The sequence below is a fragment of the Arachis ipaensis genome, chromosome B5 (genome assembly GCF_059453495.1).
Source record: "Arachis ipaensis isolate K30076 ecotype BB chromosome B5, ASM5945349v1, whole genome shotgun sequence".
Lineage (NCBI taxonomy): Eukaryota > Viridiplantae > Streptophyta > Magnoliopsida > Fabales > Fabaceae > Arachis > Arachis ipaensis.
Window position 1 is genome coordinate 19,792,476 of NC_142440.1, and position 27,852 is coordinate 19,820,327.

Here is a 27,852-nt window from a genome sequence, read left to right on the forward strand (position 1 = left end):
CGTCCAAGTTTCCTTCCAAACAAACAATGGCCACATAATAGAACCAGATAACAACAATGTCATAAAAAACTTCCTTAACTGCTCTTTCGATGACAAATCAGCAACTTCTTTAATAGCTTAAACAAATCATTATCATCAACCAAAAAACCCACAGCTAAACATGCATCTTGAAATGTATCATGTACAATTGAATTAACTGTTCTTATACTTCGGAAACTGGTGCAACCTCTTTGAACATTCAACAATAATCGCATGTAAAACAATTCACCTGTAGATGGATGAGCAAAACTTAATCTACCAATTGAAAACCCCTTTCGTCTTGGCATCCATTCCCTAGATTCTGGATCATATATAGATTTACTTGGATACTCAACATATGTCAAACATTACCCTTCAGCATATCACCTATTAACTAACATCCAAGCAGTAAACATCGTCATCAAATCTCTATTCCAAACAAATACTGAACTAACAATGTCATTATCATCAAACACAACATACTGTTGATTTGGCAAATGAAAAGTCATTCGCTGCACAGCAGGCCATCTATGATGTATATGTTGGGAATAATACACCATTCCCCCTTGAGAAGATACCTTCACAGAGAAATAAAATAGACACAATCACAACACAAGAATTTAACGTGGAAACTCCAATTACCGGAGAAAAAACCACGGCCGTTGTCAAATGACAACCAGAGAATATCACTATGTGAAAATTGTTACAACACATAGGCTTTTTTCTCTCTAACACCGGCACCCCAGTACATCCACACTCTCTCAAAGCAAATATCTAACTACACCTCACAACACTCTCTAATCAAAGAGTACAGAGGAAAAGAAAAATCAGATACAAGCTTAAAGTGTTTCTGACTGGTGCAAAAACAAATGGAGAACTTAGCCTCATATTTATAGCCTAGGCCACCCACTCCATTTGCTATCCTAAGCAATGTGTGACTAATTCAACCAAATCCTAACAATCTCCACCTTGATTGAAATAGTCACACATCTTCAGCTTCCATGGTCAACACCGACAATTCTTTGCTGCCATTGTCTATACCGACAATCATAGTTCAGAGAACTATCATACTCCACCATGAAAGTATACTCACTTGGAGTTAGACCACTCCAAGCATTTCGCCTTGGTACAGATCGAAACCTTGCTGAAAATTCATGGTGCAACTTCCAAATTGGCTTTTCCTGGAAGTTCTTCAACCATCGACCTAACTCCGCCACACACCTTGCATCTCAACGCCAACCAATGCCTGTGTGCAATTGTGGACCCGATTGCCACAACTTATCCTTATCCATGGCAGTGCGGCAATACCATGAGGATACTTCTTGTCTTCTAGAGAACATCATCTTCTCTCATAGAGAGAGCAACCAGAGATCTTCTCCTTCAACGCCTTGTGCAAACCTGATTGTATCAACACATCCTTGACTTGTATTTGCCACAAGCCAAAATTGATTCTTCCATCAAATTTCTCTATTTCAAGCTTCACAGCACTTGAATATCCTGACATTGTTGCAACCGTATACTTGAATAGTATAACTCAACTGTAGACCGTGCACTAGGAAGGGTCCCCAGGAAAGAGAGGTGGGTCACAATGGACACACTTAAATACCAAGTCTTTCCTTAGCCAGAACCTTTCCAAACTGCACTCTCACAGTGTCACACTGCCTTCCAGCAACAACAACAGCAACCAAAGATCAACCTCAAGCCACAGGACAAAATCCCACCGAACCGAAGCTCTGATACCACATGTTAGGAATAATACACCATTCCCCCTTGAGAAGATACCTTCACAGAGAAATAAAATAGACACAATCACAACACAAGAATTTAACGTGGAAACTCCAATTACCGGAGAAAAAACCACGGCCGTTGTCAAATGACAACCAGAGAATATCACTATGTGAAAATTGTTACAACACATAGACTTCTTTCTCTCTAACACCGGCACCCCAGTACACCCACACTCTCTCAAAGCAAATATCTAACTACACCTCACAACACTCTCTAATCAAAGAGTACAGAGGAAAAGAAAAATCAGATACAAGCTTAAAGTGTTTCTGACTGGTGCAAAAACAAATGGAGAACTTAGCCTCATATTTATAGCCTAGGCCACCCACTCCATTTGCTGTCCTAAGCAATGTGGGACTAATTCAACCAAATCCTAACAGTATATCATATGCAAATATTCTCCACATGGACTCTGAAGGAGAAAGATAACGATAATCATAATACTATTTAATCTCATCCACAACCTGCGAGTTTTGACAACCACTCGTTGATTGGTCCATTGTAGCAGTCAAACGATCAAGGCCCTTGTTGACATACTTAAAAAGATATTTGATAACATTTGACTTGTTGCAAAATTCTAAGTTTATGTGAGACTGATATTTCATTAACAATAACGGATTATAAGGTACAACAAATCTGTTATCAATATCTGTACCGCTCAACTTGACAGTAATACCCATGTCACGATGTTTATATACTGGATAACCATCATCATCAAATATAGTCTCATTCACAAACTGCTTAGGGTAAAACTTTAAACATTTACCATCTTTCATACAGGGAGAAGCCGGCCGTATTCTACCACACGGACCATGAATCATATATTTTGTGACCATCCTATACAAATTAATTCATCAATAAGTTCAACATTCTGCAACATGTTTCTTCTATTAAGCCAAAGCAAAAAATATGCATGGGGTAATCCTCTTTTTTGAAACTCAATTGTATACATACTTACATAAAATAACAATTGATAAATCAATAAATATAAAAATAAACTATACAATAAAAACAAATTATAAGTTAGTCCTGAAAAAAATATAAAATCAAAGAAATACAAAAAATATACCAGCATTGAGAGGAGAAAAAAAAGTGCCATCTTTAAGGTCAGTTAGAAGACACTTTAGCTTAGCATGAAAAACTCGACAAAAAATATCCGGTCTATCAGCAATTGGAATCCCTTCACGACAGGTATATCTTTGAAATTTAGGCCAATTTAGATTACAAGTAATAGTGAGGAATAAATCAGGATAACCATAATGCTTGCAAATTGCCATGGTATTCTGGCAATTATTAAACATATCATGTTTACCACTTGTAAAAGAAGATGATAGTATAACCCTTGTCCTAATTGAGGATGCTTCAACATCACCACATTGCATAGCTTCCTCTATACCATGCAAAAACTCCCCTCTAATTGTACTTTGTTTCTTCCTGATTTCAAAGAGTCTCTATGATTCTATCGATGCAAAATAATCAACAACAAATTGTTGGAACAACCTCCTAGCTTTGTGAATGATGCTTCCCTCATCTTCTCTCATTTGTAATAAAAAACTCACAAATTCACGCAAAGACATCCTCATCCTTCTTCCACGTACGTAAGTATTGTGAACCCCTCGATACAGGATGTTCAATTGATACCCATCCTCACCATAAGGAAAAAGTAAAGGATACTGTAATGGCAAGTATAAAGCATGAGTTTCATAAATCCGTTGCAATTGACCACTGGTGGACTAAACAATAACATCACGACCACGATCAGATGATTTGAAATCTCCAACTATCAAAGCAGCAATCTCATCACACGAAGGATAATTGTAAATTCTTGGATCATGTACTCGCTGAGAAAACAATCTCAAACAAAATTCTTGCGAATGATGATACTCATAAAATTGTCGAGTTCTCTGAAATAATTGGGCTATAACATTGTGTTCATCAATCATTTGCATTAGACCAATTATCAATTCGTTATCTATTTCAGTTATTTGCCTACAGAAAGACATAATACAACAATTTATTTAAAATCTCTCTAGTCCATAGTATAAAATAAAAAATTAAAAATCATACACATATAATAGAAAATAATCATAATAATAATCAACCATAGAAGTAGAAAAGAACATACCCGAAAATCCCCTGGCGATTGACTACTTCATGCTGTGTGTCATAAATATATAACTGTGCAAATTTTAGATTTTCACCAATAGTTGGTAGCAAACTCCCAATTCTATGATAAACTTGCCATTTATGATAAATTGAGGTGGTCCACTACCATCATTAATTGAGTCATGCACTTTACTTCCAAACAAAATGAATGCAAACATACTATTGTACGATCTGATATTTTTTTGAAAATGCAAACACTTATTATCACGACCATCTATAAGGTTACAATAATTCTGGAGGCCTTTGCAAATAGGACAATTGAACTTTTTCTTTCGAGCATCAAAGTGTAAATATTGGTTGATTTACTATTGAATATTTTTCAACGCGCTCTAATAACTAAAAGTTTATCCCACAAAATGAACAAGTGTAATCAGCATCACCAATATCAAGACACCATGTATAGATTTCAAACAGAAAGAAAAATCACTGCAATCACCTTACACCACAAATACGTTGAAAAGGGATGACAAGTATCTATCAATATTTTGCTTATAGAAATGCAATGAACCAAAAATGATGTAAAATAATCATTCATAGATCATCATATTTAAAACCAAAATTTTTATTCTCTATTATCACTTGTATTGGAATTTCCTTTGCATTTATAAATTTACATTTATATATAGATAAATACATTTACTATGCATCACATCTCCATATTTGTAATCGAAAAAATCAAACAGATAATAATAAATATGCGATAAAAATTAGTGTGAATAAATTAAATAAATCAATACATACAAATTAAATCAAACGATAAAAAGAAATATTATCATATAACAAAACAAACAGTTAAAAAAAAAACAAATACCTTGGAGCTCACTTTGCAAAAAAAGAGCATGATCAATCAGAGAACCAAATAGATTACATGAATTTATGGAAGGATCATATATATCTGATTCATCTATTTTTTGTAAAAAAAAAAATCATAGAGTAAGCATAATTAATCTTTGATATTTTAAATACATGTTACACACATATCATTTATAATACGAAATAAAAAAGAATCCCCCAGAAAATAAAAATAAAATTAAACATAGAATATGAAATAGTAAAAAAATTAAAGGAAACTAATATTCAAGATACATTCAAGATACATTAATAGTACCTGAAATTAATAAATTTTGTGTTAGACCGCTAGCATCTCGATCAACACATACATCATCTGATATTTAAAAAAATCAAAAGAACATTCAAATAAAGAAAGAAATAAAATAGTATTAAGAAAAATTATAAAAAACAAGTAAAAATGAAAGCCCATATATAAAAAAAATCCACAATAACAACAACAAATATGATAGGTGAAAAGGAATGAAAATCTACAATATTTAGCCATTAAGAAAAAAGAAAAATAACCTATAGTATTTGTGGATGTAGTGCTAGGTAATGAGGCAACAACATTTCCTATAAAATATCACAAACAACAATGAGCACCGTACAATATATACCATATGTAACATTTAGTTGAGAAATACGTAAAAAAATTTACCTGGACTATGTGAATGTTGAGATCTTTGACTTCATTTTCTTTTTAAACATTCTTTTCTATATAGCCTTGCAGAAGCACATAAGTGAGACATTTAAACTTGATTTCTCTCACAAAAACAATAGAAGATAAATACACCACTATGCAACAAAGAATCTTCAACATGACACTTGAGTAATTTTTTTTGTGAAAGGATACCAACAAATCACTTCAACAAACAAAACTATACACATATATATAAACACACACGCATATATAGATATCTATGAATTAAAGCTACAATAGGAATGAGAGAAAAAATCTAAAACCTAAATATTTAATATGCATGTGAGGCTAGTCTAACAAAAATATGTAGAAAACGTGACTCACCAACCATAGTATTTAAGCTATACCTAATAACACAATATACCTAGTACATAGCTAGCTAAAAGAACAACATATAACTCATAATTCCTTGTTTGACACTCGCAGTAATCTTGCATGTTTATCCTTTAATATTGACAAAATTGTTATTATTATTATTATTATTATTATTATTATTATTATTATTATTATTATTATTATTATTATCTTCTAGCTGCGACATTATAAAAAGAAAAATATCTTGCTAGGATACTTGAATAACTACAAACCAACCGTTAACGAAATTAAAAGTACACAATACATGAATAAATAGAAAAGTTGCTGGATTTCATTTTGTCTTGTACTTTCACAAGAACGTACATACATATATTTAAATAAACATCATATGTGCAAATTCAAAATAACCTAAAATCCATAACCTGACCATATCACATCATTTATACAGGACACTATGTACAATCCCTAGCAAAATAGAAACAAACAAAGGTGAACTATCAAACCATGTTAGTCTTTGGACACAACTCAAAAAATGGATGGGACAAAGAGACAACATCTTCATATCCGTTTGAAACATTGGATTCAGTGCATATAACTTAACTATTTCTTAGATTAGTAGACTATTTCATAGTAACACCAGCAGCTCCATTAAAACATCTCAAAGATCACAGTTCTTGAGAACCTTGGAAGTTGGGCCAAGCTCCTCATCAGCAACATCATCAAAAGCTTTCTTCAGATTTCTCTTAACCTTTCCACCCCTAGGAGGATTGTAAACAGTCTCTTTCTTGATCACGTGAACATGGGATCCATCAAGAACAGCAGAAAGTACATCCTACCATGCAAAAGAATGGAATAATTGAATAAATGTAAATAGCAGAGAACATGCAACCATATAGATAGACAAATAATCTTAATTTTCCAGCCCAATAAAATTTATTATCGTCCGTAATGCATGGAACACAATAAATAATTTAACCAACCAACACATTCATAATTTAAATCACTCCCAATAAACAAATTACCGTAGTTTTCCTGGGAGGAGAATTCAAGAGGACCTCAATTTCGAGGCTGCACTTCCTATCAACAAGTACACTATCATCAACAATTTTCCCTTTCTCTTTTATAATATCAACTTCACTACTTATATCATCCAATCTAGGAATTTCAGCACCCTTTTCACCAAGAAAATCAATCAAAGGCCTGCAGTTTGTCTTTATATTGGAACAATTCCCATCAGAAGTGATACCCTCATCCAGCACCTCACACGGATCCTTCTTGCCAACAATATATCCATGGTCACTTGAAGGGATCTTTTCCAAATAACCATCCTAAACACGATTTATTAAAAAAATAAAAGAAAATCAAACGAAAAAAAACCAATAAAGAAGAAGGAAGGAATAAACTAAAACAACATTATGAGACAGGTACATATCAAATACACGAGTTTGAAGATACAACCTTCGTATGCTCATCATCCGCATTATAGTTAGGCAACTCAAACATGGCAATAATAGCAGCATCATCGCAAACTCTTCTTACACGGAAAGTTTCGAAATATTTGTCTGCACCAACACTCTTGGTATCTATATTAAGAAGCATTTTTTTCCAGCAATTGCTGGAACATCACAGGATAACTATCTCCACAAACAACCTGTGAAATAATTTGAACACATGGTTCTTAGAAAACTCAAGGACCAAATACACACTCAAACACAGTCAACAAACAATTATATATGGCACAAACAGATCTTATCCACTATTAAACTCAACAACAGAAAAAAGAATAAAACATACACTTGCATCCTTTTAAACCTCTCCAAACAGATCAGCACATGATTTTTTAAATAAGTAAGCAGCCTCACGATCGAATAAGACAAATACACCATGCCCATTATCATCCTCAATAGCTATTTTGATCCTATATCTGACCATAGAAGAATTACCCAATAAGAAATTTAACACAAAAAAAACAACAAAATAACTATAATTAGAAAAATGGAACAAGGAGAATTAAACAACAGAAGGAAAAAGAATGAAAAAAAACAGAGAAGATCACACAGAAAGAAATAAACACAACATACTTAGGAGTCACATTGGTAACATAGTGCTGACAAAAATCACAATAATATGCACCACCTTGAGGCTGAATTGACTTCTCACAAACACAAGCTGAATACCACCAAGGTCCCTCATCCACAATAGATCTCACAGTACCCAAAATCACAAAAGACCCTTCCTATTATAACATAAAAAATAAACATTGAGATATAAATGGAAAACATAATTTTTTATAAGTTTTTCATCAAAAGACAACTAAGTCAAAATTGACTAAAAACATGGAAAAACTTACTAAACCTCATTGTTATCATGGAGTTCCTCAATAGTGCATCTCTTAGTAAGCCGCATAAAATCATATTCCAATGAAACACCCTTGTCCTCATTAGCAATAAACAATGGTTGTGTTCCATTGATATCTTGGTCAACCATACTAATCATCATAGAAGAATAAGAAAAAAAAAAAGAAAGATCCGGAAAAAAAAAATAGAAACAATATCAACTAAACTTAAAACACAAATAAAGAGAATAAAATGAAATTATATTAACCAAGTTAAAACTATAAATAAGAACACCAATGAACTAAACATGTCATTTATTAAGATACTATCCAATAACCTGTTTTTGAAATCAAATACTTCAGCCAAATCAGGATTAAAGAATAGGCGAGTAGCATGCATAACATTTTGGAGACCAACTTATCCTACAAAACACCCAGCTGAATAAATAAATAAGGAAAAACAGGAAACTAAATATAAAACAGAGAAATTTCAGAAGAAATTGGGAAGCCTAGACATTATAATATTCACTATCCCTAAAGAATTTAACTTTGGCAAGTTGGATCACAACAACTGGCTGCTCCATATAATCAGAACCTAAGAAACGATACACTTCATCCACGCATTCCCCAAATAGTGCACAGCGTATTGTCAACCTAAAAAAAATATTTTTTAAAAACTTAGATCCATTAACAATTCAATATAAAACACCACTAAAAACTAACAGGACAGTGCTTAACATAAATAATAGGTGACCAATACAAAACACAATCAACTTCTATATAAGACACATAAAACAAACTCTTTTGAAGATAATTCAAGAATAATAATCTTCATCACTTTGCCATCTTTCACATACTCTTTCTCTTCACCGACAAAAGTTAGCAAACCAATAACATCTATCCAAAAAACAAACATAAATAAAATTACAGTTCAAAAGTGCACGCTTCCATAAAAATTAACCAAAAAAAAGGCAACAAACTGAAACAAAAAAAGAAAATGAAGGGAGACTAAGTAAACATAATCTTCAGTCATTTTTAAGAGCTCGTCAAATGGACAAAAACTAAAACATGTCTTGGGAATAGCATTATTAGGGACAGGAATAACAGTTGTATGGTTAAGGAAAACCAACTTAAACTCATGTTCTGCTGCCCTATAATTGCCTTGGTTTGGAACAACACTAAAATATGACATTCGGTATGTTTGACTCTCAATAATATTCTCTTTAAACTTATTTATGAGCTGTTTCTTAACAATTGCCTGGATTTTGTTAGACTGCATAAGAAAATAACAACAAATAAAAAAAACAGTTACAACAACTACAATTCAAGAGGAAAGAAAGCCCTAAATAAAATCAACCCAAAACTAACAATGAATAGCCACTCACATCTTTATCAACAAGAAGAATTTCCATTGAATTTGCAACATCATGATTTCCAAATGAAGGAACAATCCAAGTTCTTAGTACCCTAACTTTAAGTCTCCATGCCTCTCTTGGAGGGTGGATCTTAGAGATAGAATCAAATGGAGGAGGCATTGGCTCAACCACCAAACACAATAAAGAAAACTAAGAAAATAAATAGAAACAAAAAACAAAGGATTTCAGAGAAGGAAGGAGGTGCATTGGACCATACAACCAAAGAGTCCTTTTTATAGACAAGCTAAGAAATCACCAAAATATTTGAATTTGAATATCTCAAAGAAATGGTGGAAAAATATGTATCACATAGCATACTTCATCTAAAATCTATCACATACATATCTATACATCCATACATATGTAGCTACCACAATTAAGAACACATATGCTATCCTCTCTGGGCACCAATTGAATAAGAAAGGACAGATTCCAACAAATCTCATACCATTATAAAGTAATAGAATAGAATACCCTAAAACCCACTAACATCTAATCTATTTGAACATGTGTGCATATACATATGAGGAACAAATTGAATAGAAAATGACATCTATTAGTAAATCTCACCTGACTATTATACTATTATAGAATAATAAGAGAATTGATTAAAAGGGACTAATAAATATAATATTTCACACTATCATAGAGATATAAAATATCTTATAACCCACCAATATCTAAGTGAACTTACTAAATCAATATAAACCATTAACAACTAAATTCCAAAACTTCAAATGCAGGAAAAGAAAAATAAAAAAATCAACTAAAGATAAATATAATTATCAACCAACAAATCAATTAGAATAATCAATCACAAACAAAATAAAAATAAAAAGAGCAGCAATATCAAAAGAACATTAATATTTTCAAAAAATCAATTAGGCATTCAACCTAAATATATAACACTTAATAGAAAATGGTTAGAATACCAATATTAACTTATAAGTCAAATCCAACATAATTTCTTGGATAATGTATTTCTAGTATAGGTAGTAACTATATATCTATATCTATATATTATATATTAATATTAATATATTAAGTAAATTATAGTTCATTGCCTAAGTGATTTGATAGGTGCAATCTATAACTAGAATCTAAAACAGTCCAAAGAAGGAAAAGTCACAAACTGTCCCAACTTTCTAAACCAAAAAAGTTGAGTTGACACATATGGTACCTAGTAATAATAAATAAAGTAAAATATACTTGAAAATACCAACTACCCCTGTCAATCACATCAAATCATCAATCATCACAACAAACAATAAAAACCTATAAAAAGCAGTCAACATATCATCCATGATGTAGGGTGAGAAAAAAATAAAATAAATAAGTTACCCCACTTTTTAACTAATATTTTATCTAACAAAAAATATTTTTTAAAATTAAATAACAAGAGAGATGTATTTTAAAATTTTAAAGAGAATAAATTTAAAAATTTTAATATCTCTACTAAATAAAGGACAAAGTTCTCATTTTGATATTATTGGCACATTTTCCATCTATTTTCATCTCATGAATGAATGAAGAGAAAAGAATTACATGAACTCCAACTCATTTTTTCCTTTTTTTTTTTAAATTTTCTCTCCTAAACCAAACAACAACAAAAATTTATTTTCCACCCATTTTCTCTTGTTACATTTTCTTTTGACTCATATTTCTCCAAAGCAAACAATGTGTAAAAACAATGAGTAGAATAAATTAAAAAATATATAAAAATTAAATTAAATTCATATTCAGAGAGAAAATACATTGAGTCACCATTTAATACTATTTCAATGGAAAAATAGATTATTCAACAAATCTAATGCTATTATAAAGTCATAAATTACCCTATAATCCACCCACACCAAACTGAATCCTTTTACCTCATAATAGACTTCTGATACATAGATTATTAACTTTTACCAAATCCATTTAACAAAAGTACATAAGTCAATATAGGTATATAAAATTATTGCATAAGAAACACCACACTAAACTGAACCTAAGAAATAAATTCTACACTTATTTAAAATGTAATTTTACATATATAGGAGTTAGAAAAAAAATGAGATCTTATTGGAAATACAAAATATCTTTCTCAATCACATCAATCCTGATAACTAAGATGAGAGGCCTATAAAAAATAAACAAACACATCACTCACCATGGAAATTTAAAAAAAAAAGACAAAATAAAATAAATAAACTACTATACTTTGGGAAAACCATTTTGTTGAAAAATTGGAACACATTATAAACAAATTAAATCTCATAAAGTAGTAAACCATTATCACATGAGCATATTAAAAAGAAGACAATAAAAAAATATACAAAATACGCAAAGAGACAAGAAAAATCCTCTGATGTTGCAGTGTCTGAATAAATTTTTCAATCATGTATTAGACCAAAGAGTAATATTAGACCCACTAACCATAAGAGACAAAAAATCACACTATTAGTAATACGAAGCAACAACTCAAACCATTAAAAAAAATTAAAATCAACATACAATTAATCATACTAACTATGAAAGAAAAAATAACATGCACCTTTAAAATTGTATAACACTAAAATCGAGAGCATATCTAAAATTAGCACTAAAAAAAAGCTCAGTTCTTCACATAATCACTTAAATGAAGAGCATATATAAAATTATCACAATTACACCGTAGCAAATTTAAAGTAAAATTCAACCAAGATGACGTGAAGACAATTTTTTTCAACCAACGAAAATAGTCCAGACAAAAAAAAACAGCTACTCACAAGAAAAGCAAGACAAAAACCACAATTGAAAAAATTTGAAAATCGAAAAAGGCATGAACTTCATACTAATAGTAACACCAAAAAACATGAATAAAAAAATCAATTGAAATTAAAATACAAACAAAATGTGAAAACTCCAACAATTATCAAGATACAATGTGTTTGAATAGTGAGCAAGAATAACACAAAATTCTTTCATTGTATCAAAGTTTGAACAATTTTTCTTAAAATAGGTATGAAAAAAAAATTATTTAACTTAAATTGTTGCTAGAAGGAATTTTTCTCCAAAGCCAACAGCTAACCCAGAGTGGAGAAAAAATTCTTCAGATCAACTGGTTCAACCAGCTAATCGATGTCCAGCTCCAGCCAATAGTTAGCCACCAATAGAGATTTTGAGGATCCATTGAAGATGAAGTTACTTAGTAAGCTACTTAATCAATACACAATTTTTGTAGCCAACAACTGTAAACATCAGTAATTTACCTAAAAATACACAATTTCTATCTAAAATTACAATAAATTTATGTTAAAACAACATAATCACAGACAACTTCCAATGGTTTACTAATACTATTATCAGTATTAGTATCACCCAGCCGAATAAAATATATACAGGTATCTCAATTAAAAAATAAATACTACAAAACACACAAAGAACACTCACAAATACATAGAGAATCATGAAAAAGAAGGTTTCAATTTATCTTTTCATAAATAAAAGATTTGCAATTTTTTTTCTAATACATCACAGTTATAAAAAAGTAAATTAATATTTATTTGAAACAAAATCAAAGAACACATGGAAAACACATCACCTTCACCATTGGAGACAGCACTACCACTGCGACGATTTGGACCAAAGCAGATGACAGAGACATGAGAAAAAGTAGGACAGCCAAAAGAGGGATTCTCTGAGAAGATGAGTAAGGTTGTAGGTGGTGCAGTGGATCTCTTCGTCCACGAGATAGCTCAATCACAACCAAAAATAAAAAAGACCAAAATATATACATTAGCATAACAACACTATACATGATGAACAGTGGCAAGCTAATAACATTGACCTTCATCTGCTTTTTCTTATCCCATCACTATTCAAAGTCCCAATCAACCAATCCCCTAAATAACACACACAAAAAGAAACAGATACCCAAATAAAAATCAAGACAATAATCCCGACTGTAAAAAAAAATCTAAAGATCAAAAAAGACATAAACTTGATGTTTACAGTAACACCAAAAACTACAGATAATAAACCCTTTCAAATTAAGATACATACAAAACGTGGAAGATCAAACAACCACAAAGGAAAAAAGATAAAATATAAAGTTAAAAATAAAAAAATTTAATATTAATCTAAAAGGAACAAAAAGCCAATAAACCAACCAAATTTACAACCAACACAAAAACTTTCACATACAATGAAAAATATGGCACATCTATTCAATTCTTCTCATAAATAAGACTCTATCGTTATTTGACTAAAAAAATAAGTGTTATACATATTGACTCATAAAAATAAACAATATCTCAGTTATATCATTTTCAACAAATACACTATATCATTTTTAATAAAAGACATCGTGAAATTAGACACAATTCAAAATATCAAGGTTTGAACAATTTTTCTTAGAATAGATAAGAAGAAAAATTATTTAACTTAACTTGGTGCTAGAAGAAATATTTCTCCGAAGCCAGCAGCTAACCCAGAGAGGAGCAAAAATTCTTCAGATCACCTGGTTCAACCAGCTAATCGATATCCAGCCAATAGTTAGCTACCAATAGAGATTTTGAGGACCCATTGGATATGAAGTTGCTTAGTAAGCTACTTAACCAATACACAATTTCTATAACCAACAACTATAAATATCAGTAATCTACCTAAAAATACACAATTTCTATCTAAAATTACAATAAACTTATGCTAAAATAACATAATCACAGGCAACTTCCAATGGTTTAGTAATACTATTATCAGTATTAGTATCACCCAGCCGAATAAAATATATACAGGTATCTCAATTAAAAAATAAATACTATAAAACACTCAAAGAACACTCATAAATACATAGAGAATCATGGAAAAGAAGGTTTCAATTTATCTTTTCACAAATAAAAGATTTGCAATTTTTTTTCTAATACATCACAGTTACAAAAAAGTAAATTAATATTTATTTGAAACAAAATCAACGAACACATAGAAAACACATCACCTTCACTATTGGAGACAGCACTACCACTGTGATGATTTGGACCAAAGCAGATGATAGAGACATGAGAGAAAGTAGGACGGCCAAAAGGGAGATTCTCTGAGAAGATGAGCAAGGTTGTAGGTGGTACAATGGATCTCTTCGTCCACGAGACAGCTCAATCACAACCAAAAATAAAAACACCAAAACATATACATTAGCATAAGAACACTATACATGATGAACAGTGGTAAGCTAATAACATTGACCTTCATCTGCTTTTCCTTATCCTATCACTATTCAAAGTCCCAATCCACCAATCAAAATAATAAGGGATACAAAACATTTTACTGATATAAAATAATAAATAATAAAAAACATACTAACAAAAATTCAGAGGAAGTAAATTTTGAAAAGTATTCAAAATCATAATTGAAAGGCAATCTCATTTATCACATAGTAACAAAATCTATAAAGGAAACTTTCATGCTTTAGGCAAGAATAAAACAAATGATACAGCAAGTTACCTTCATAAAATACAATTGTCCCTCTGAGTCGCATATATGAGAACACATGTTAAATAGCCTTGGAGATGATTTTACACTATCTGAATCATAATGAGAGAACTCTCCAGCTAGGTAGAGTCTAGCACGGAGAAGCCTTATATCAGAAAATTTTCGTACATTCTCCACCAAAGCAAAGACATATATGGTGGCCAATTTTTTTCCATCTACAAACTGCAGGGTAGTAGGTACATTGATCAGCAGAATTCAAATATTTCATGTTAGGTCTGATTGGATGAACAGGAAGCATATCAACAACAATATTTTCTGGTTTCCTGAAAAATCAATGCAAAGTAAATATCTGACTACAATTACACTGCTACATTATAGACATTTAGTAACATTTACCCCTTAACATTTATTAAAATGTTAGTAATTATAACAAAATTACATCTTAAATAACATTTATGCTAAAATGTTATCAAATACATTTATTTTTTTTAAATGTTACTTATTCCTAATTAGTTATTCACATTTACAGGAACAAGCAAACCTCCTTGGTCACAAAATCAAAATATCTCACTCCTCACATCCAAATCTCGCCCACGCTGTGATCTAATCACTTATTCCTTCGCGTGTTTGCTTCAATCTTGATTTCGTTGGATTTCAATCCCAATCTCACTCTTGCTCGATCTTGATCTCGCTCTCGCTCTCGCTCGATTCTCGATCTCGCCCTCGCTCTCGCTCGATTCTCGATCTCGCTCGATCTTGATTCTCGATATCTCTCTGGTGAGGCTGCAACCTTTGAAATTGTCGCCAATCTGCTCTCCTAAGTCATTATTGCCTTTGTGATCATTGCTGCTCCTCTGTCCCCCTCATTGTAAGTGTCTCTGCTTTCCGCTTGCAGTCATTGTCACCATCGCTCTGTAGGTAGGTCATCATTCCATCCTCAATGTGTTAATTTATGTTATGAATTCATGGCCAACCCTTAATTTAGTGCTTTTTATTACGAATATGTTAATATATGCATTGATTTTTATTACTGTATTTGTTAATTTTTGTAAATTACCTTGATTGTTGAGTATAGGCTGGTAATGTTGATGTCCTGAATTGTTACTATGCTCATGGGAAGGATAATGAGAACTTTCAAAGGTGAAGTTATTGGATGCTTGATGAGTAAGTTTCTGTCATTCTGTTGAAGTTAGTGTTGGGAATAAAACACCATTCCCCCTTGAGAAAACACCTTTGACAGAGAAATAAAATAGACACAATCACAACACAAGAATTTAACGTGGAAACTCCAATTACCGGAGAAAAAACCACGGCCGTTGTCAAATGACAACCAGAGAATATCACTATGTGAAAATTGTTACAACACATAGACTTCTTTCTCTCACCGGCACCCCAGTACACCCACACTCTCTCAAAGCAAATATCTAACTACACCTCACAACACTCTCTAATAAAGAGTACAGAGGAAAAGAAAAATCAGATACAAGCTTAAAGTGTTTCTGACTGGTGCAAAAACAAATGGAGAACTTAGCCTCATATTTATAGCCTAGGCCACCCACTCCATTTGCTATCCTGAGCAATGTGGGACTAATTCAACCAAATCCTAACAATCTCCACCTTGATTGAAATAGTCACACATCTTCAGCTTCCATTGTCAACACCGACAATTCTTTGCTGCCATTGTCTATACCGACAATCATAGTTCAGAGAACTATCATACTCCACCATGAAAGTATACTCACTTGGAATTAGACCACTCCAAGCATTTCACCTTGGTACAGATCGAAACCTTGCTGAAAATTCATGGTGCAACTTCCAAATTGGCTTTTCCTGGAAGTTCTTCAGCCATCGACCTAACTCCGCCACACACCTTGCATCTCAACGCCAACCAATGCCCGTGTGTAATTGTGGACCCGATTGCCACAACTCATCCTTATCCATGGCAGTGCGGTAATACCATGAGGATACTTCTTGTCTTCTAGAGAACATCATCTTCTCTCATAGAGAGAGCAACCAGAGATCTTCTCCTTCAATGCCTTGTGCAAACCTGATTGTATCAACATATCCTTGACTTGTATTTGCCATAAGCCAAAATTGATTCTTCCATCAAATTTCTCTATTTCAAGTTTCACAGCACTTGAATATCCTGACATTGTTGCAACCGTATACTGGAATAGTATAACTCAACCGTGCACTAGGAAAGGGTCCCCAGGAAAGAGAGGTGGGTCACAATGGACACACTTAAATACCAAGTCTTTCCTTAGCCAGAACCTTTCCAAACAGCACTCTCACAGTGTCACACTGCCTTCCAGCAACAACAACAACCAAAGATCAACCTCAAGCCACAGGACAAAATTCTTTTCTGATGTGGAAGGTCAGACTAGGCTGCAACCACAGAGCATACTAAGAATAAATCCCACCGAACCGAAGCTCTTGATACCACTTGTTGGGAATAAAACACCATTCCCCCTTGAGAAAACACCTTTGACAGAGAAATAAAATAGACACAATCACAACACAAGAATTTAACGTGGAAACTCCAATTACCGGAGAAAAAACCACGGCCGTTGTCAAATGACAACCAGAGAATATCACTATGTGAAAATTGTTACAACACATAGACTTCTTTCTCTCACCGGCACCCCAGTACACCCACACTCTCTCAAAGCAAATATCTAACTACACCTCACAACACTCTCTAATAAAGAGTACAGAGGAAAAGAAAAATCAGATACAAGCTTAAAGTGTTTCTGACTGGTGCAAAAACAAATGGAGAACTTAGCCTCATATTTATAGCCTAGGCCACCCACTCCATTTGCTATCCTGAGCAATGTGGGACTAATTCAACCAAATCCTAACAGTTAGGGTCTGTAATGCATATTCCTAATTTCTTTCATTACATTCAGAATGATACTTAGAGGCTTATTGGCATTTTTGGTAATATTGTTGAGTTATTAATAGATTGAGTCTTAATTTTGCATTAGTTAAAACTTGTGGAAATTTGTTTTGTAATGATGTTTAATTTGTTCTTAATCCAAACTTGGACCTTGCAAACAAACATCGTTTGTTAGGTTTTATAATAAAAGATCGAGATTAAATATATTTTGAAAACTGATAAAGTCGCTGGCTGAAGCAGGCTACCCTGCAGCTGCATCTGACTCATTTTGATCCTCGGGTTAACTAGAAAATGCCATAGGGGGATCTTAAAGGGCTTATCACTTAAATTGCTAGTGTTGATCATTTTTCATGTCAACTTAAACATTGTTTTTGTCTGCAGGCAGTTAGAGCACATTGTTCTTGTACATTATCGTGATATTAAAGAGGTATGTTTTTTATCTATTGTTTTGCATTTTTGTCTTAAAATTATTTGGATAAGATGTTATATTGAAACCAGAATCAAGTAAATCTGGTGTAGGTTAAAAATAACTATGGTGAATTTCTCACTCTAATGTGATCTATTGTTCTATTATGCCATGCTGCATAATTTATAATGTTACAAGTCTAGCATCTCACATTCCTCTGCAGCTCCAGTATCCTTGGTTGGTAGCTCTCAAACAAGTTCAGTGCCTTCCTCTGTTAAAATAGAGTCACCTATAACTGAAATTCAAACATCTGTTTCATCAACTGAAAATGAAGTTGAGCAGGCTGGACGAGCTTCAGTGTGTGATGATCGACACTCAGAGAATGGTCCTCAAGTCTTGTCTCATGCTCGGCCTATTGACACTTCAATTCCTCACAATGCACGGCTGCTTGGACATGAAGCCACTGGTAAGTACTGGTTGTACTTTAAGAAAAAAGGTATCAGTAATTCATATTTTCAGATATTTGCTATTCATATTTATTTTATTTTTAAATTTTATTGTTGTTAATCTGGTGATATTTAAGTGGAAAATGAACAAAGATATTTAAGACGAATTAGTTAAGGATAAGTCCCTCTCTTCTTACGCATTTCGTTTTGGGCCTAGTGCTCCATCTCATTACCCATTCTATTACACCATATTCTAACCTTATTATTATTATTATCATTATTATAATAATAATAAACATGGTCCCTGCTTTATATTTGAGCCCACATAATAATAAAACTGATATTCTATTTCTGCTATCTATTTATGATGATTATTTTTTTCTTCCTGTGATTTATTTGGAGTGAGGAGAATGTATATTTACTTTGTAAGAAGTTGTGTACTGATGGGATGACCAATTCTGAAGGATCTAATATTTTTGTTGTTTTCATTTCCAATGAAAAGAAGCAGGCATGTACCATGTCATATACATTATTATTTATTCTTAGTCTTAGGGGAGATTTGTAATTTGCTTGCTAGTTTTGTTGTTCAAGGTGATTCACCTTGCTTAGTAACTTTAATTTTTTTCCGCACCCGTGAAAATGTGGAGGAAATATCCAGCTCCACTCGACCCTCTCATTCGTTCCAATAAGCCAAAGGATAAAAGGTAAATTTAACTAACTACCACTCTCACCCTCACTCTGGCTAATTCCTCTGCATTTTTGTCTTCATGTATTTTTGTTTATTCAATTCATTTCACGTGCTTAAATGATAATGAGGGATGAAGATTATGGATAAAGTTTTGAATTTTGTGCTAATGGGTAATTGAGTCAATTGCAAATTTGAAGAAATGTGAGCTGAAAAGTGAAGAAGATAGAAGTAAAGGAGACTACTTCAGCTTCAGGTTCTAATTTTTTCTTTATATATGTGTGTGTTAGTTGTTTCAGATACAATTAGCATAGAAATTAAACTGTCATTTCTTACAATAATAGTAATTTTGAAACTGAAAATGGTGCTGGGGCATGCAGGTTAAAATCTGCAATGGAAAGGTAATAGAAGTGGTAGCTTCAGAGAAAAGGGTTTTATACTATTAGAAAACAATCTCTGCAAAGTCACACTTTGGTTGATCTTCTGCAATAGCTAAGTCGAGGTTTCGCTAATGTATGTATTTTTCATGCTGCACTATTTTTTGTGTTGGTTGTTTTCTGGTTACTAATCATGAACTTGTTGCTGTAATGGAACATATTCATGTTTTAAGTTTTAACATTTTCTATATTCTGTGTTGGTTGTTCTATAAATTTTAAACAAGCACAATTTTAAAATTCAAGTTTTCTATTGAAATCCTTTTAAATAATTTTCTGATTGGTGCAGGCATATGAATCTTTAATGAAAGCTTTCTCTGAATATAACAATGTAATATTTATACCAATTGATTTTATTTTTTCTTTTAAATAAAAAAGTGTTTCCTTTTTCTTTTCCTAACAATTTATCTCGTTCAGTTTGGCAATCTTCCATATGGATTCCGAGCAAATACCTGGCTTGTTCCTCCATCTGTTGCCGAGTCACTTTCAAACTTTCCTACCCTTTCTGCTGAGGACGAAAGCTGGGGTGGTAATGGTGGTGGCCAAGGTAGAAATGGTGAATATGAGCTTAGACAATGGGCTTTAGATTTTGCAGTATTGGCTTCTCTTCCTGCAAAATAGAAGAGGAGAGAGTGGTCAAAGATAAAAAAGCTTTCCTACTGTACAGTTGATTTGTTGATACCTCGATATTCATGGCCATCAAAGGCAATACAGCATGTCATGGAATCCAATATAAAGAATGAATCAAATTCTCCAATTTCAATTCTGCATGAAGAGCGCGTAGGAGACTTGTCAGTTATTGTCAAATGCGATATTCGCAATGGAAATAGAAAGTATGATTCTATATCTAATGAATCCAGTCTGCATAAGGAGGATGCTCAGAAGAATTTTCTCAAAGATTTGACTGCAGATGAAAGTGTAATTGTTCATGTAAGTTGTAATCCTGTCTAAGAAATTTGCAAAAGAATCAGAATGAACTTTGCTTACTTTAAATTTTGCACAAAACTTGTACAATAATTATTGATTAATGAAAGAGTCTATAAAAATTTTATTTTGTGAATTTGTGAATTTAATAAAATATTTTATGTTGTAGTAATTAATTTTAGTATATTTATATTGTTTATAATATAAAATAAAAAATAGTATAATATAACTAAAAAAATATTACTAAAGATCTTTTGTAACATTTTTTAAGTGTTATAAAAAATATCTACGATAACATTTTTCTAAGTGTTACATAAGAAATCTATTGTAATATTTTTTTAAGTGTTACAAAAAATATCTATGGTAACATTTTTTAAGTGTTACAAAAATTATCTATTGTAACATTTCTCTAAGTGTTACTAAGAAATGTCTATTGTAACATTTCTCAAAATATTATTATAGAATATCTTTTGTAACATTTTTACTAAATATTATTAAATCTATAGAAAAATATTAGTAAAACTCTTTAGTAACATAGGGTATATTTAACATTTATTAAAATATTACTAATATACATAGGTAACATTTTAATATGATTTGGTAATATTTTTTAAATGTTAGTAAAAATCAATTATGTAATAGTGTTAAAGAAACATACATTTGTTTCCCTTCAAGTAACAGGCAACCAAAATCTATTTAAAAATCACTTCCAATAACTCTATCAATCTATACTCTATATATCCACAATATGATCAGTAATTAGTAGCGAATTTTATGCAAAATTCTATAATAATGAAGATTGGGAGAAAAGCAATGCTTCCATTTGGAAACACTGCAGCAACAAGACTCATATATCAATGCAACATCCAAGCAAAAAACAGTATGGTAGAAACAGTATACTATAATACTTTCTCTTTGGAGAGCAGTAAAAGACCATTCTGTGATACCGATTCTCCTTCGTTCTGGTTAGTGTGGAATTTTTTTCAATTTCTGAGATTTTCATAATACAAAAAACTAGGGATATAAAACATAGTGATTCAAAATAGTAATTATAAAAAATAGTGATTCAAAATAAAATCCCTCTTTCAAATAAACTTTTAATTCAATAAGCTCGACACTATCACACTGATCATAGCCAATATCAAATCAAACTACACTAAGAAGAAATGATAATCACACCAAGGACAAAAATAACACAACAAAAACCCTCCACAAACTTAAAAATCAAACGAACTATAAAACAAATCACAATCACAGAAAGCCACAAACGACATTGGGAAAAAAGAGAAACGATTTTCATTTTGTATTTTATGAACAAAAAAGGAAAAAAACAGAGCGATTGAGATATTATATCAAATCTAACACAATATCATACCTTCGAGGCAAATTTTGATCCACTCCGGCGACTAATCAGATCAGAAACCCTCGCAGAAATCGGAGCTGATGGAATAGAAAATGAAAAGGTTCTTCCGATGAAATCTGTTGATAGATCTCATCATGACAATCGATCGTTCCTCCTCAGCTAGAAAATCAAAAGGTTCTTCCGATGAAATCTGTTGCAAGATCTCATCACGATAATCGATCGTTCCTCCTCAGCGCCTCTCTACAACTCCACAGATTTCCATCATAATCCTTGGAGAGCGCTTCATGATTCACACTACAGGAGATGCGTTAAAATTCCAAAGGAAAAAAATGGAATCAAAATAAGAACTCCATCAGAATGAAGGTTTCCCAAAGGAAGAGAAAGAAAGGAATAGGACAAAAACGAAAGAAAGAGGAGAAAAAAGAGAGCAAGCGAACGATGACAAAAGTGGCAAGAGTGATCCAAAAAAAGAGAAAGAAGAAAGAAAGAAGCTCAATTTGAAAAAATTGGAAGAGATGAATAGGGTTTCAATAAGAAAGAGACAAGAAGAGAACGAAGAAACATCATAAATAAAGAGAAGACAAAGAAGATGAGTTGTAAAGTACGACCCTTAAAGTAACATTTAAAAAAAAATTCAAAAAAACCACAAAATACTACTTCGAATAAGAATCCTCCTCTATATCATTGTTATATAGATAGATATAGATTAATTAATCTCATATAAGGTTGACAACAGCATCACCATCGCTCCTATTAATTAATGGTAGAGATTTCTTTACGAACAATGATGTGTTGGTATTAATTTAAAATAAATTTGTGGAAATTAAATCAAATTTAAAATTAATGGTTAAACGCGTATAAGCATAAAAGTTATCTTTTAGACTTTTTGACTAATAAGACAATTATAGAAAATGAATAATTAAAAGGTCATTATTGAAAAAAAATATATAATGGAGATCAAATGAAATTTTAGAGCAAAAAATTCAAATAAGTCAAGGTGAGAAAATTTTTACACAAATCTGCCAAACTAAAATTTGCTTCATAAATCTATTCATGCACATTTATATGTAGTTCGAACCAGCTAAATTCGAATTTCATTTCTACATAATTCGAATCAGCTGGGTTCGAATTATACACAAACACACGCACACACTAATTCGAATCTACCTAATTCGAATTACACACAGTGATTCGAACTACACGCACGCACGCGTTTTTAAGTAATTCGAATTTGACTGATTCTAATTATTCATTGTATAATTCGAATTATGCTGTTAAAAAATTAATAATTTATTAAAAAAAATTTATTAAAAAATTTATTAAAAAATTAATAATTTAAAAATTAAAAAAATATATATTTTATTTCATACATTAAAAAAAACTAACAAAATATTTAATTACGAGACTTCTTTAAAATATTAATGATCTATCAATTCGAATTCCATACAATACTCTTTTGTCCATTTTTAATAGCTCATGAATATTTTTTAATAAATTTTTTTAATAAATTTATTTAAATTATACTACAAAAAATATTTTATCCTATGCAAAACTATTTAAAAAAAATGGCTTAAAAATGTTAGGAGTACTATAAAAATTTGTAATGTTCTAATAACTTAGGTAAATACATGCATGTACTCAAATTTTAAATAAAATACTCTACATAGTCAATAATAATTTAGAAATGAAAGAAAATATTTTATTCCATACAAAACAATTAAAAAATATATTTTATTCTATATAAAATAATTTTTAAAAAATGGCTTAAAAGATATTATGAGTACTATAAAAGTTTGTAATATTCTAGTGATTTAAGTAAATACATGATAAAAATATTTTTTCTCTAATTTCTAAATTATTATTGACTATGTAGAGTATTTCTTTAATGTCCTAAGTCATTAGGATATTACAAATTTTTATAGTACTCCTAACATCTTTTAAGCCATTTTTTAAATTATTTTGCATAGAATAAAATATTTTTTTGTGGTATAATTTAAATAAATTTATTAAAAAATATTCATGATAATTTTTTAATAAAATTATTTAAATTATATGGTGAGATATTACATGATTCGAATTACGCATGGGGAAATTCGAATCACTCTGATTCAAATTATATGGTGAGCAATTCGAATTCTATACAATACTCTTCTACCTATTCTTGATAACTCATGAATATTTTTTAGCTGTAGCTGTGTGTGTATTTGTGTATAATTCGAACCCAGCTGATTCGAATTATGTAGAAATAGAGTTCGAATTTAGCTGGTTCGAACTACATATAAACGTGCATTGGTAGATTCATGAAACAGTTTTCGGTTTGACTTATTCGTGTAAAATTTTGCTTCCTTTGATTTATTATTGTGATTTGCTCGAAATTTTATGAATATGTATCTCGTGTATATTCATTATTCATATGTTATTGAATGTCCAATTGCTGACTTTTTTTAATAAAAAAAAGGAGGGGACATTTTGACATCATCATTATTCTCTAGTAACACTAATTTTTCTTTAGAAAATTAACTAAACTTATACTACAAACCGATATGATAACTAATACCAATCTTAATTTCTATGGGATCTTTCTTAATTTGGACAAAAAAGTATCGTCCTCTTGTATATGTTTAATCAAGCTGAATTTTAGCTGTATGAAACAATTAAATAAGCAGATAAATACGCAATAGTTTGGCATTGCTTTGATGCAACTATATATTTAGAAATCAAGAAGCTAAGTTTTGATATGTTCCATATAATATATATAATACATGATATTAATTGATTAGACGAAGTACACATACACCTGCTTATATGACGAAACATTGTTTGATGAAGGGTAAAATAATTAATAAGATGGCGACAAAACTCAAAGAGTGGGTGATAGACTGATAGTAATATCGGAGACCCTATTATTGTCTTGCTTGGGGTAGGGTATATATGTTCTGTATTTGATATATGTATATATATGTATGTCAACGGCAACCGTCATTCTACATGCTCCATCGATTGTCTCAAAGAAATTTAAAGTTAATTATAACTATGATTGTCTAAGGTGCGTGTCTAATCATTAGACTTTGTTTTATTTCGTTTTCTTTATTTACTTCAATTCAGGGGTGCTTTATTTCTTTATTTTTTTTCGTAGAAAATCATTTTTTTTTCACACGAAATCTCTGTTTAACAGATTAAAAATTAATTTATTATAAAATAAAATTTTATTTAAAATTTTATCATAAGTTAATTAATTATTATATATACAATAAAAAGTTTGAATTTTTAATATTTATTTAATTAAATTAATAAATTAATTACTATATCAAATTAAATTGATTTGATCTTTTTATTTAGAGTAAACTATCATTTGTACCCATAAAAGTTGAAAACGCTGACATATCTATCCATAAAAAAAGGAAATTACCATTTGTATCTATAAAAAATAGTTTTTACAAGCAAAATTATCCAAACCCTAAAAAATTACCTAAAATCCCTAAATTATCTTTATCTTCACCACCACACCACCTCTTTCACCCAATCACCTTTCTAACCCTAACCCTCTTCACCCAGCCACCACCCCCCTTTTCCTTTCTAATCTCAAATTCCACCACCATCTCATTTCCTTTATCACTACTATCACCACCACCACCACTATACCTCCATCATCATCTTCTTCACATACAGCAGCAGCAGCAGCAACAACAACAACAACAATAGAAAAAGCAGAGAAAAAATGGTTCTTCCTCACTGAACAACGTCAACGACGATGGTGGCAGTGACACCCACCGGCGCTGTCGCCTTCTCCTCCTTCTCCGATCTCTTGCGTAACGACAGCGACGGACTCAATCAATGGCGGCAACAGATGTGACGGAGCCGGCAGCAGCAGGGCGCGACGGCGGCGACAGCTCCCCCTTCCTTGGTTCTGGCTCGCATCTCCTCTTGGGCTCCCTCAACAACGGTGACGATGATGCGATAGCGGCAGCGAGTCCCCACGTTGTCAGTGTGGTCTCGCTCCCCATCCTCTTCTCTTCTTCTTCCTCGGGTGGGGGTGTGTGTGTAATGTCTTCGTGTGTGAGTTTTGGAGGGAAAGGGGGTGGTGGCTGGGTGAAGGAGGTGGTAGTGGAATTTAAGATTAGAAAGGGAAAGAGGGGTGGTGGCTGGGTGAAGAGGGTTAGGGTTAGAAAGGTGATTGGGTGAAGGAAGTGGTGTGGTGGTGAAGATAAGGAATTTTGCAGGTAAGAGAGAGTGTGGGGGGCAAAGAATTTGAAGATGGTTCTATTGTTGTTGATGATGGTGAAGCCCTTTTTCTGGGTTGAGAATTCGAAGAAGCAGAAGAAAAAGAGAAAAGCAAAACACAGAAGGAAAGCGAGAGAAAGAGAAAGAGGAAGGAGTTGGCAGAGTTGACAGATTATGGCAGCGGCGACGAGCTCAGAAAATAGAAGGAGAGAGAGAGGATGGGTTAGTGGTGGTGGTGGCAGTGGTGGGGAAAAGATGAGAACATTGAGAGAGAGAGAGAGGAGAGGGGGGAGGGGAGGAGATGATAGTGGTAGTGATGGAGAGAAGAGTAATTTAGGAATTTTATTTAATTTTTTAGGGTTTAGATAATTTTGCTTGTAAAAACTTTTTTTTATGGGTACAAATGGTAATTTCCTTTTTATGGGTAGATATGTCAGCGTTTTCAACTTTCGTGAGTACAAATAGTAGTTTACTCTTTTATTTAAAATAAATAACTATTTCTGACTATTAAAGATTCACACGTTGATAAAATTAACCAAAAAAAAAAACTAACTTTATACTTATAAAAAATGAATTAGAGAAGCACTAGAAAGTAGAAACCAAATTTATTGTCTTTAGCTATTATTTAGCTATCAAATCAATTTCTTTAGTATAATTTCTATAGTCTAGTAATCCAACAATATATTTTATCTCATACTTTAAAATATTAATGGCTAACTGACAATTAAAAACAATAAATTTTAATGGCTCTTTAACATTCCTTAATGAATTATGTTCGACAAAAGTGACCAATCGTTAATTTTTTTTTATTAATTCTATTAAAAAAGTAGCCAAAATATCTAAACTACCCTCGTTTCTTTCCTTATTTTCATCCTTTTAAATTTTCTGTGAATAACAAATTGTTTACTTGGTTTGTGCTTGTAGGTCGAGTCAATACAAAGGATCGACTAAGTAGATTGGACATCATTGAACCAAGTGATAACGTCTGCGTTATGTGTAGCAAGAAAATTGAATCTGTACAACATCTGTTTGTCACGTGTGAGTATGCTTGGCAGGTGTGGTGCGCATGGATTAGTCATGTGGGTCGTGTTTGGAGCATCTCAACTGCCATACAAGAACATTTTGAGAGTTGGAGGACTATGCCTTTGAAAAAAGACGTGCGGAAAACATGGTTAGTTGGATTCTTCTCAATTAGATGGAACATCTGGCTATGTAGAAATGAACTTATCTTCCAGAATAAGACAACAAATGTGGTAGACTGTGTGACTAGGTCGTTTTGTTGCTCTAGAGAGTGGTGCAAAGGTTAACTCGTGTTGTTGATGGCTATGTCGGAGATGACATAGAAGTTGCTAAATTTCATGTATTGTATCTTTGTATGCTCCACTGCATGTGTTGAACTTGTTTTTTTTAAAAAAAAAAAAAACAAAATTGCTATCCATTTTTTTCAAATTTTAAACACTA

General features: G+C 31.9%; 1 protein-coding gene and 1 pseudogene across 1 annotated transcript; both read right to left on the bottom strand.

The window, feature by feature from the left end:
- Nucleotides 1-6,464: 6,464 nt before the first annotated feature.
- Nucleotides 6,465-7,627, bottom strand: LOC148563531 (uncharacterized). The gene is made up of 4 exons (XM_088488982.1): nucleotides 7,610-7,627; nucleotides 7,274-7,466; nucleotides 6,838-7,143; nucleotides 6,465-6,647 (listed from the first exon to the last, which is right to left on the bottom strand). The coding sequence occupies exons 2-4, from the start codon at nucleotides 7,412-7,414 to the stop codon at nucleotides 6,474-6,476; spliced, it is 621 nt and encodes a 206-aa protein (XP_088345108.1). The 5' UTR covers nucleotides 7,415-7,466; nucleotides 7,610-7,627; the 3' UTR covers nucleotides 6,465-6,473.
- LOC148563532 (replication protein A 70 kDa DNA-binding subunit B-like) lies at nucleotides 7,622-9,685 on the bottom strand (annotated as a pseudogene).
- Between the last annotated feature and the right edge of the window lie 18,167 nt (nucleotides 9,686-27,852).

Coding starts and splice junctions, on each gene's coding strand:
- LOC148563531 (XM_088488982.1), bottom strand. CDS start 7,414: ATGCTTCTTAATATAGATACCAAGAGTGTTGGTGCAGACAAATATTTC. Junction 7,144..7,273: donor CGGATGATGAGCATACGAAG/GTTGTATCTTCA, acceptor AATCGTGTTTAG/GATGGTTATTTGGAAAAGAT. Junction 6,648..6,837: donor CTCCTCCCAGGAAAACTACG/GTAATTTGTTTA, acceptor TTTGCATGGTAG/GATGTACTTTCTGCTGTTCT.